We start from the raw sequence: 12,542 nt of genomic DNA, 5'->3' as shown, positions 1-12,542 counted from the left end.
AATGATACTTATGATTGAAGCTCAAATATATTATAAAAAAATTTTAAAAATACTAACCTCCATTTTTCTAGCTACACCTTCTACTTGATTGGGTTCCAAACGCATTCGTTGAACTATTCTTAGAGGAGATGTTGATCCATCAGCATTGCAAGGTAAACTTTCTCGAGCGATGTTTGGATTGCCATAAACAAAATGCATCTGAACTGCTGCTTGGTCGTTTTTGAGAGTTAACAAACCTTGCCACATGACAGGGTAATGCTGTAGCAACATCAATAAAGAATCTCCGGTTGGACTTGGCTGACTGGGCAAACCAATCGGTGGCGGTGGAGTGCCGATGTTAGCCAATTTGAGATGCTGATCGGGTGTCATTACGCGTTCAAGAGGAGTCTCATTTTGTGCCAATGGTGGATAAGGCGGGCGTAAATGAGCTGGTGGTGGTGGCTCGTAATAAGCCCTTTGCATTGCTTGGAGTGTTGTCGCAAACGGACTAGTAGGCGGCGGCGCGAGCCGGCTCGGCCCGTGAGGCATCATGTAGACTTGAGCTATCTGAGGACTGTCTGTCATGCGTTCTTGAGGCGTTCGAGTGCTTCGGCGCAGCTCAAGAGGTGGACTTTGAGAATCCTCAATAAGACGTTGGCCCGCTTCCAGGGCTTTCGGATCAAGCGGTAGATGAGGCGATCGACTACCAGACGGAGCTACGTGGAATGATGGATGAGCTCGCAGGTATTGATACTGTAAAATTTGTGGATGCATATAATGGGCTGCCAGTTCATTTGCCCGCGCCAGTCCACTATAACCGCTGATAACGTCGGCCTGAGTAAATATTAATAGTGGTTAGAAAATGAATTAATTGAATAAAAAAAGGATTATTATTATTGAAAAATAGTGAAACCAATTAATAATTACGAGTGCAAAGGTCAAATTACCTGAGGAGCATTCACGTGATGATGAGCCGGTGGCGGGATCATGGGGCTCTGAGGTCGGTGTGGACCACCTAGTCCGAACTGACCTCCTGGCGATAAGCCTGCACCAACGCTTCCATGCTATTCATTGAATCAATTAAATTAATAAATTCTCATATCACAAGTAAATTTTGATTTTCATATAAATATATTACAAAAAGTTTATATTGTACGAAGGGGAAATTTTTTCCAAAACCATTTTTCATAGTCAATCATATTTATGAACATTTTTTTATGAATATAATTTTTATCGTCTCGACTAAAAAGTAGATGAATAAGATATTTTAAAAAATCAATGTTTTGATCAGGGTAATAAACTTAAAAACCGAAAAATTATCATTTTCAAGATTCTTACCAATGACTCGTATGGATTAATCGGAACAACTCGGTTTTGAACGCTTGGTGAAGGGACCATGATGCAGCCTGATAAAGAGACTTCAACTTTTGGTGCCTCGTGAGATCCAGCAGACTATAAAAATATATGATTAAAATCTTTCGTTCATCAGTAACATTATCAAACTAAATTAACAAAGCGAATACGTACAGTCGATTGAAGAGGAGTAGTTCTGACGCCACATGAGACAGCAGAAACCATAGTTTGTGTTGGTATGTGGTGTGTGGGTGGCGGTGCTGTACTAACAGCTACGGCTTGCAGCAGATGAGCTTTTGGAGTGATCGGATGGCCATTGATCGGTTTAAGAACTGGCGACTGTATCGGTGGTTGTACTCTCGACATATTAGCAAGAGCGGGCTGTTGCTGCTGTTGCTGCTGTTGCTGCTGTTGCTGCTGTTGCTGTTGCTGTTGTTGTTGCTGTTTAACAGCTTGCAGAAGATGCTGCTTCGGATTGGGTGGACCATTGGTCATATTAAGAACTGGTGACATAGGCTTGCCATTAGATGGATGATCAATACTAGGCGAAGCGACTCTACCAATGATGCTCTTAACCGACGGATGCACCGGTGGAACAGAAGCAACTACAGGAGCAGGAACAGCAGGAGCAGTTGCACTTGCAGCAGCGGCGGCAGCGGCCTGCTGACTCGCCAATTTACTGGCATTGAGCACGTGAGCTTTCAAGCTCGTAGGTTTGTTGCTAGTTATCTGAGGAGTTATAGATATGCTGGGCGAAGTAGTGGCTGCAGGTGTCGTTGACTGAGCGATCACAGACACAGATGTCTGCGGAATCTTCGGAGCTTCAAGCTCTGCAGTCGGTTTTGCCATGGCAGCTAATCGAGCATTGGCCGCCGATACCGGAATGTACTGTCCTTCTTTTGATTCCCTAACGGGTATGAGCTCACCGGTGACTGGATCGATCAAGCTAACTGGCTCATGAGGTGCACCCGATGCTTCAACCTTATTTGTAACGAGTTCTTCGTTCTTGGCTGGTGGTAATTGCTGCTCTTCTGAAGCAATGGGCGAATCGATCTTGGACTTGGACTCGTCATCAGTAACGTCAATGGCGCCTTTGACAGCAGCCACTTTCTTGCCGACTCTCGTGGACTTGCGTGTTTCCGGTACTGGAAGCTGCTGCGGCTGCTGATGTTGTGGCTGCTGAATTTGCGGCTGAACCAATACTTTTGCTGGCGGGGCCACGCTCTGTCGAGTGGTTCTACGAGTAGCAGCTACAACTGCGGCGTTTTTGTTGACTCCACCACGTACGACGTCTTCGATAACGTCATCGATAGTCGAACGATTGATATCTTTTTCGGCCAAACGACGAGATTTGCGTGGATTGCCAGATACTACACTGGAGACTGGACTAACAACAACCGGTGACGTAATTGGAGTAATGGACGCTGTCGTATCCACGGTCGTTGTGATAGGCGATGTGGCATTGTGGCTGCTGTTACTGCTGACGGTGCTGCAAACGACCGTGACAGCTGGTGGCGTTGGGATGCTGGTACTAGCAACCACGACCGGTGGCAGAGTTGGGCTGGGAGCAACGAACTCTTCCGTAGTTGTGGTTTCTTTAACAACTGCCACCGGACTCGGGCCAGGTGATTTTATAGTCAGTATCAGACGCGGACGTCCACCGTTATCTTCCTCGCTGTCATCGTGGAATTCGTAGACGTCAGCCGGCAGCTTATTCTTTTCAGCATTCAGCCTACTAGATTTTGCACCACGACCTGATCCTCTGCGACTTGGAGTTGCAGGCAAGGCATTGGCGACATTAACTTGCTGTTGTTGATGAGGTTGTTGTTGCGGCTGTGGCTGTGACTGCGGCTGCGGTTGTGGTTGTGGTTGCTGTTGCTGACGACCACCACGTCTTGTTGTAACTCCAGCTCCACGCGCTGGCACAGTTACTCCACGCCTGTTTTTAGAACGTCCACGACGACCACGTACGGATTCTCCGTCGAAACTAGCATCGACTCCTTCGTCATGATCGTCATCGTGCAAAGCGTTGTCACCACGCTTAGACTCGTCTTCGATCGATTCAGACTCATGCCAGGAATCTGCATCGCTCTTATTATTCTCGTGAGATTCGACGTCGTGATCGAGCTCTTCATCGTGTTCAATCTCGTTATGATCCGGGATGTCGTTAGCCTCGTTACTTTCCGAGTCACATAATGCATCCACCTTCTTTATCACGCTTTCAATGTTCACTTCTTTAGCTGACCAATAATCACTGTCCTCTTTACTATCTGTAGGTTCTTCTTTCACAGCAGTAGGTGGCTCATCGGTTTTCACAGTAGCAACCACTTCCATGAGTTCTGGTTCAGGCTTTTGTTTTACCTCTTGTTTCATTTCAGCAATATTTGGAGTTTGCTGTATTGGTTCTGGCTCTGATTTAATAGCATCGACTATAGGAGATTTAAGATCTTCTGATTTTATTGGTACATTATTGGAAATTTCATTAACTGGTGCCTTTAATGCTTCTATCTTCGCAATCTCGGGTTCACTCTTAATTAAATCAGTCTCAGCCTTCAGATGAGGCAGGCTCGTCTTAGGCGTCTGAATCATAGAGTGTCCAGTAAGAAGTGGATGCGCGACATACGATTGCCCATGAGCGACGATGACAGGACTCTGAACCGTTGTATGAGTCAGATGGGTATTTGTCAACATATTCAAACGCTCGATCTCCTGCTTTTGTCGAACATCCAGAATCGCTGTATTGTTGTTCTTTAAGTTGAAAGCAGTATCGACTTTGGCCGTTTCCGGAATGTATGTTGGTGGCTGATTGGGCGACGGCACCTTGGGCGACGTCGAAACCTTTCCGCCGGCTTCAGGAAGCTTAGGTTCATCGTCCATACGAGGCGCTGGGTCATTTGCACTCGCTGCAATCAAAGTTTCAATGACTGATTTAGCAGAAGATGGTTGCGAGCTCACAGGATTGTAGGGCTTCGTGGGAGCAACGCTCAGCGACAACGGTGGCAAGCCACCTCGTGGATAATTTGGCGCTGCAGCTCTCATGCCAGGAGCATGTTGAATTACCGGTTGCTGCTGCTGCTGTAAGTGGCTACTGGCCGTAGAGTAAATATTCTCTGGTCGATGAGAACTGCCTGACAGAGGTACACTCACTGGTATGCGCATACTAGCGCTTGTTGTTCGCGGCGGCCACTGAGTGCTGGGTGACGGGGGCTGAGATATTCGAGCCAATCCACTTACTGCATTGCCAACGGCTGCCAACGGATTCGTGGTCGCATGTGTTCGAGGTGTAGCATGTCGACTGGTCGGCACTTGGCTCTGCACTACTATAGGTAATCGTTGGTAAATCGGTACGACTTTGTTTGGTTCGCAGATGGCTTGTGGCATTGTAGCTTGAGAAGTCTGCTGTGGTGCGGGTAGACTCTTGGGCGCTTCCGGCTCCGACGCACAGGCGCTTGGTTCTGCGGCATCGGCGCGCGGTACCTTAGCTTGTTCTCGATCGGCCTTTGGCTCCGTCAAACTCCAAGAGTGCGCTGCAACAACTGGTCCTGGAGAAGATGCTAGAGATGGACTTTCCAAGCTCTTTTCAAGACCTGGTATGGGTGTTTTCAGAGGCGATTTATACACCGATGGACTTTCCACTGGCTCTGGTTCCATATCGTCTTCATTATCTGTGTCAATTTGAAGATCATTTTCACTTTGAGGTGTGTCGGGTTTCAGATCTATATCAGCGCTCAGACTGTCGACGGCCTTTTGCGTTTCATCGCTGTACGGGACTGGCTCTGGCTGCGAAGCCGCTACCGTAACTGCAGGAGGTGTTGAAGGTGTTGCTACAGCAGAAGCGGTTGTTGTCGTGGCAACTGCAGATGATTCTTCGGACATGACGTCTTCGAAGCCTTCGTAGTCTTCGTTCGATCCAAAAGTTTCCTCAAGCAAGGCGGCAACAGCATCAGCCGTTTCTTCCATCGAGATGATAGCTCGCGGTTTGTTATCGTCTGGTTGAGGCGCCGGCGCTGGTTCATCGGGTAGCTCTTGTTCATCTCGACTAGAGTTGAGACTTTCACGCTCGTCTGGCTCGGAAATGCTTTTAACGGCACTTTCGTGGATGCTTTCATCGACTTCTAAGCCAAAACCGGGAATGATAGTGTCAACTTTCTTTTTGTCGGACTTGGCGGATTCGATGTCAGCGATAGACTCGTTCGAGGCTGTCTTTTTAATGGGACTTGGCATACCCTCTTTAGGCGAAGCCAGACAAGTCGGTAATCTAGGCAAATTGGGCGACATCGGCTTAGTAGCCGCCATCGGACTACTGGCTCTTGGCGGACTTGTCTCGCTTGGACCAAGATAGGGCATACTGCTGCCAGCAGCGCTTGACTTTTCGCTCTGCGACTGGTGATGATGATGGTGATGGTGATGATGGTGATAGTCCTTGTTGTGCGAGCGCTCGTCCTTTGACTTCTTGCGCTTCTTCTTTTTCTCTTTGAGCTTGTCCGACTGAGCGGGCGTGGGTGTAGACGGCTCGTGGCTGTCATTATCGCAGTCGGTGAAGCGGAAGACGTCCTGCTCTGTACTAGATTTCGGAGAGCTACTGAGTTGTCCAAAGAGCTTTGCCTCGATTTCTCGACTCGTCTCGATCGGTTGTTCTTCGGGCCGAGACGGCGCGTGGCGTCTTTTCTTCTCTGATTTTCGTCGTATCCGCTCCTGGTCGACGCGTGGAGGGCTTTGTAAACCTTCGTCATCAGAGTGATAACCGGCTTGATGATTTTCGTGTGGTGAACTACTACTAGCCTTTGAATTGCTGAGTCGATTGAAGACGCTACTTTCAATCGATTCATCGACGTCGTCGGACAAAGGCCCAAAGATGTCCTCCATTCGTTGACTTTCCCGAGTATCTTGACGATTCAAACGCTTTTTACGAGCCTTCATTTTGCTCTCGGACAGCTCCCGATCGCGGTGTTTGTCTTTCTTGCTGCGCAGTTTCTTTTCTTTTTCTTTGGACGGACGCTGTTCCTCACTCTCACTGTGTGTCGAGGTGAGCATTGAGTTGTACAAATTTGGGAGCGAGTCGTTATTATCACCCGCACTGTCGATGTGATTGGAATGCGCATTCGAGTACTTATAATCGTGATTCTCGACGGGCTCACTTTTCACGACGCCTCCCTCTTCACTCGACGAAATCGAATTTTTCTGTCGCTTTTGCTTCTTCTTGTGAGATTTCTTACGCGAATCGCGATCGAGATTGTTTAGAGGCATCTGCCTACCGGCAAGTAACGAGTGATAAAGCTTTTCCTCATCCTCGGACGTTCTTACTTCTTCCTTGATTCTAACGTTATTTATAAGTAAGTTATTCTTGTTGTCACGAGGATGTTTCTCTTCGGTGTCGGCAAAGCCCAAGTCGACTTCATTCTCGTTGAAATGTTCACGTTTGATACTGTTGAGCTTGGCATTGAAGGATTCATCTTCGCTCGTATCGCTGTGTATTCGCGATCTCGAGCCTTTCCGCGACAAAGATTTAGTTCTCGTGGAATCGGATTCGGAAGTCACTTCATCTTCGGTGAGTGCTTTACTACTTACTGAGTCCCCATCCCACGATGTACTTTGTTTCTTTTCTTCTCGCCGAGCCCTGCTCTGCTTCAACTGCGAAAATTTGTCCTTCAACCGAACCTAAAGCAGAAATTAAAATTTTCATGTATTAAAATTAAATCTGAATCAATTAAATCGTAACATGAAAGAAAACTTGTCTTACCTGTCGTTTTTCCTCCTCAAGCTTCTGCATATTTTTCGTCGACCGAGCTTTGACCTTATCGTACATACTAATGTATGCAGGCTCGTCAACAATGACATCGAATATTGAGTGTTTCTTTGGTTCATCGCTGTCAGTGTCTGGCCTGCGAGGCGATTCATGCGTTGAAAGGCCCCCCTCGTCTGCATCGCTGTGCAACTCTTTGTAATGCATTTGATGAATGTGCAAATGTTGTTGATGTTGCTGAATCATTTGTTGCTGATGAATTTCTTTAACGTGATTATGCGGCACACTCGAGGAATGTTCGTTTGGTAGGGACGCCTCCATCTTCTTGGAATATTCCAGTCTTTTGATGAATTCTGGTTCATCCGTATTTCCGTAGAAGAACAGTTTCGATACGTCCAAAGTCTCGATTTCTCGTGGCCTATCGGACCGATTTTTCTTGCTACGTTGTTTTTCTTTGCTGAGGACGTCTCGATTGTTGTTTTCTTTTCCTTCTTTGCTCGACTCCCGTAGAAGCTCGGGATGCGAGTCTCGACTATCTTGAGGAGATATGGAGTCTTTGACGCCATCACGATTATCCCTGATATCGCGATTATCTCGGATCTCTCGACTGGATTTATGAGACTCACTGCGATGCTTCCTGTCCTCTGAGTGACGATTGGGCTTGGACTTGTCCTTGCTATCCCTACGATGTTCGGAGGAGAGCCTTGGGCGCTTGGATTCTTTGGGCTCGTCGTTGCTTGAGGAAATGTCGTGCGAACCTCGACGTTTGTTCGACACAGGCGCAGGATGCGTCGAGTTGACTTGGCAATTAGAAAGTTGCAAATGATTTTCCACGACGTTTCTTCTGCTGTCGTCACGCTCGCGTTTATCCTTTTCACGTTCCTTGTCTTTTTCGCTCTTGTCGCGGTCTTTTTCCTCACGATCTCGCCTTTTGTCGCGTTCGGCCTTTTCTTTGTCTCGCCTCTCGCTTTCCTCGCGATCTCGTCTCTTGTCTCGGTCGTGCTTATCTTTCTCAAGGCGCTCTTTGTCATCTCGGTCGCGCCTCTCCTTGTCTTCTCGCTCCTTCCGCCTTTCGCGCTCAAGACGCTCACGTTCATCTCGTTCGCGTTTTCTTTCGCGCTCGACGCGCTCCTTTTCTTCTCGACGTTTTTCGCGCTCCTCTTTGTCCCTGCGCTCTTGATCTTCGCGCTCTTTACGCAGTCGATCTTTTTCCAATTTTTCCTTGCGTTCGCGTTCTTCGCGATCTTTGCGATCGCGCTCCTCACGTTCGCGTCTTTCTCGTTCTTCTCTTTCCTTGCGTTCTTGTCGCTCTTTTTCGAGGCGTTCTTTCTCGTGTCTCTCTTTATCCAAACGTTCTTTTTCGAGACGCTCTTTCTCTCGTTTTTCTCGCTGGTGTTGTTCCTGTTCACGCTGCTCGCGTTGTTCACGCTCCTTACGTTCACGCTGGTGTTGTTCCTGTTCACGCTCCTTACGTTCACGCTGCTGCTGTTCCTGTTCAAGCCGCTCGCGTTGTTCACGCTCTTTACGTTCACGCTGAAGTTGTTCTTCGCGCTGCTGCTCGCGCTGTTCACGCTCCTTGCGTTCACGTTCTTCGCGCTCTTTCTCCAGCTTTTCGTGCCTTTCTCGCTGTTCCCGTTCGAGCTTTTCGCGCTGCTCCCTCTCGACTTTCTCTTGATGTTCTCTTTCGAGTCTGTCTCGTTCTTCACGTTCTTTTCTTTCTCTCTCTTCGCGTTCGACTTTTTCGCGTCTATCTGTACTGTGACTATCCTTACTACTATTTCTGTAGTCTTGTTTGTGATCCATAGCATCGACGTCAGGCGTACCAGGTATTGATCGCTCTTTACTGGCATCTTCTTCTTTACGCGAGCGTCGCGACGAAGGGAACGTAGAGAGAGGAGAGTTTGAGCAACTCGTCGACGAGTGTGGCGAATCTTTGGCGGACTTGCTGGAGTTGTGTTTGGAGGAGTCTCTGCTGTCTTTGTAGCTGTCGCGTCTATGCTTGACGCGGACCTGATGATCGTCGGTCGTTGTCGGCGAAGAGGCGGCACTGCTAATGGACGCGGGACTGGCTCCGAGGGCGTTGACGTTGATAGAACGGCTTGTAGAAGCGGCGAGCACGGCGGTAGCAGGCGGGAACGACACCGGCGGTAACTCGGGACTTGCTGTTTTGGGTGTGAGGCCGGTCGGCGTAACGGGCGCTGCCGGCGGCGGCGGATGACTAGGAAAGGGATACTGTAGGCCGAGCTTGCCACCTGCCTGGCTAACGGCCGCGGCAGCGCTGCTTTTGGCCACCAGGCTCGCGGCGACGGGCACGCCTGTAAACTCTTTTGGCTCGTACTTCTCATTGAGATTTTCCAAGCGCTTCGAGTCTTCGTCGAAAACACTCCGCTTCGATAGCACCGACTTGACGATGTCCGAAGGCTGCACTTCGTGTAGATTATCCAGATCGAAGAGCTTGTGTTTGAATCGGAAGCGCTCGGGTGCTTTGGAGTCGAGTTTGACGTTTGCGTCGCTGCTCTGAGCACTGATGGTACGAGAACCCGACCATTTTTCATACTTTTCGTCGAGAGATTTGATTCGTTCCTCAAGACTAGGCGAAGGCGGCATCATCTCACTGTCGGAGCTCATGGGGCTGGGACTCGAGCGTGCATCGATCGTCGGCGGTCCTAAGGTCGAGCCGCACTCCCTTAGCTCGGACCTCGTGGACGAGGGCAAGGTCGGAGGTAAAGGCGGCTGCTGTTGATTACTGCAGTTGCGAGGCGGCGAGGCTGGAGGTTGGACTGTAGCTCGTGGACTGGCGACTGGCGGCACCGATGCCTGACTTCGCTCAGAGTAGGGCGGAGAGCCGATTTTCGGGCCTCCGGCACGATTATTGGCCTGTAGCATCTGAGTGGCGAACCTCGGCAACGGAAGGGACAGGGGTCCGTCCTGACTTCGCTCTCGGAAACGACGTGGCTCCGTGGGGACGATGTTCTCCGGCCTCTCGTCGACAAGGGGCGTACCGGGCCTGGAGCCTACGGCAGCCTCGTGGTGGTGCTCGTGCGGCTCACCGATCAGCGGAGGCTCCATCTCGTCGAGGGAGTGATGCCTGCTGTGATGGGCCGCGTGATGATGAGCTCCGGATGGCTGTCCGAAGCGGCCGCTCTGCTGATCTCTGCGTCGTTTGCTGCCACTGCCACTGCCGCCGGGCACTTGGGGTCCCGAGCAGCTGGATCGTCGCGACGAGTGGTGCAGGGGTGCGACGTGCATTTTGCTGGACGAATCGCTGACCCGACGTACCTCGAGGCCTTTGCGGCCGGCGTGCGAAGTGACGAGCAGCGAGGCCATTTCTGGCTCGTCGTCGTCCGGTATGTGAAGCGGCTGATGCGGCACCGAGACGGACTCGTGGAGCTTGGGCCGCTTTCTGGCGGGCTGCAGCGGTCCGAGGCCGAGCTCGTCGCCGCTACTGCTGTGGCCGCACTCCTCGAGCTGTTCCAGCAGATGGACGCGCTCCTTCTGTAGATGGCGCAGGTCTGGCGGCGGGGGCAGCAGGGAGCCCGGATTGGCCGCGTGCTCGGGCAGCAGAGCGGCGTGGCGAGCGCGCGACGACGAAACGGACGACGAGCTGGACGGCAGCATCGGGCCGAGCATCTCGTCGTCGGGTCCGTTGGCCGTGGACGCGGGACCCGTCGGCTCGTAGTCGTCGTGGCCCACGGGCACGCCGCTGGGCCCGTACTCGTCGTAGGGCCTGAAGCGCACCCTCGAGTCCGCGTAGTCGGGCTCGTAGTAGGGGTCGGCCTGGTAGGCGCGACGCGCGCTGCGCGCCATGGCGGCCGGGTGGCCGGGACTGGCGGCCGCGGCACCTCCTCCGCCCGGCGCTCGACTGTAGCTCGACGTCCTGGCTCGGGGCGGTGTGTCATAGCGGCCGAAGCGACCGCTGGCGGTGCCCACCGTCACAGACGTCTCGAAGCCGCGCTCCCTCTCGCGCTCGCGCTCCCTTTCGCGCTCCCGCTCTCGTTCTCGGTCGCGCTCCCTTTCGCGCTCCCGTTCACGCTCCCTCTCTCTTCTGAAACACAAAACACATACATATTTTACATTAATAAATTAAATAATGGATTATAAACGAATAAAACTTCTATATCTGCTATTTTGCATGCCACGAAAGGGAAGGGGGTAATAAAGCTTCGAGGTGCGTTTTTTCTCATAAAAAAACTTGTACATCGTGCATCGACGACGTCATTATCCGTGCTCACGGAGTATGCTAATTAAATATCTCGATGCAATTCATCTTCGCTCGCGCGAACATTATCCTAGCTTACGAAACGCGCTGGCGGTCGCGCGTTACCGCAGAGGACAAAGTCCTACAGATAGAGATTGTCGTCAGTTCATCGAGAAATAATAATAATGATGACGAAGCACATACAGCGTCCGGTATATTATTAACACACGCATTAATCGATGTTGCGGTATTGATCGCGACCATAAAGGCGAATAAAAATCGACGCAAGGAAAAATGCTCGTAAATCCTTAATACTCTTCATCGCACGGCTGCTTTTTGCTTCTGTCCTTCCCTTTGATTAGTGCATTCGCGTGTAAGCATCGCAGTGCAATAACGCTACGTTATTCTGAATTATTGGCTCGGCCTCGTTCACGCACTTTGGGTGCCGCGTTCGTCGTTCGTCAAGACTGCACATCGCTACTCACGGCGCGCCGCGATTACGTAAGTATATATGCATAAGAAGAGATCTTACTCGTCGACGTCTTCGTCGTCGTCGTCGTCGTCGTCGTCAGCGGCGACGCGAGGCAAAAATCAAAGCTTCACAAGAGTCAGAGAGACAGAGCCTATTTACGAGCTTCTGTAATTATAGATTACGCCAAAATTGGACGTTGCGGGACGCGCGCAGTGTGCATACGCAAATGCATCCAGACGCGCTGCGAAGAAGAGGAGGCTTCTCGCTCGAGTGCGAGACGACTGTACGTACGACGTACTGGTGGTAGACGACTGTGAGCACGGCGCATACACAATTTTACACCAGCAGCAGCAGCAGCATACGCACATGCATGCGTGCTTGGAGCTCATAGCTCGAGCTAGAGAGCTCGTGTGGCATTGTTGAAACGGCGACTGCTAAATCAAATATCTCTGGCTCTCGACGATTGTGTAAGCAAATGTCATAGGTATCATATAAGCAGAGGTGTTTCGCAACGCGAGCTGCGAGCCGAGAGGTACAACACAAACACACGCATACGGACAGACACTCGGCACGCTTATACGCGATAAACAGTTGCAACCTACACACGTACAATACGCACACTGCACGCGCATGAATATGTATATAATACATACACACGTATAAACACAATTTGCCTTCAGCGAGTGCGAGCATTGCATGAAAAAAAAAATCTTGCTTAGATTATTACACTCGAGTTTTTCAATGGACGTTGTTAGTTTTTTTTTCTCTTCATCCACTGTCTGCGACTCGCTTCTTGC

At 50.4% G+C, this 12,542-nt stretch overlaps 1 protein-coding gene across 3 annotated transcripts in view; it reads right to left on the bottom strand.

The window, feature by feature from the left end:
• The window catches only part of LOC106658058 (protein split ends), an 88,762-nt gene that overhangs the window by 1,622 nt on the left and 74,598 nt on the right, over positions 1-12,542 (bottom strand). For all 3 annotated transcript variants that reach the window (XM_014379864.2, XM_014379865.2, XM_014379866.2), the window contains exons 4-8: positions 7,073-11,120; positions 1,507-6,990; positions 1,318-1,431; positions 927-1,043; positions 58-813 (exon numbers count right to left, since the gene is read on the bottom strand). In XM_014379864.2, coding sequence (XP_014235350.1) covers positions 58-813; positions 927-1,043; positions 1,318-1,431; positions 1,507-6,990; positions 7,073-11,120 — 10,519 coding nt within the window. The remainder of the gene's footprint in view (positions 1-57; positions 814-926; positions 1,044-1,317; positions 1,432-1,506; positions 6,991-7,072; positions 11,121-12,542) is intronic.

Source organism: Trichogramma pretiosum, unplaced genomic scaffold, assembly GCF_000599845.2.
Source record: "Trichogramma pretiosum strain Unisexual culture from Peru unplaced genomic scaffold, Tpre_2.0 scaffold6, whole genome shotgun sequence".
Lineage (NCBI taxonomy): Eukaryota > Metazoa > Arthropoda > Insecta > Hymenoptera > Trichogrammatidae > Trichogramma > Trichogramma pretiosum.
Note: the sequence above shows the minus strand (reverse complement) of the source record. Positions and strands in the feature narration are given on the sequence as shown.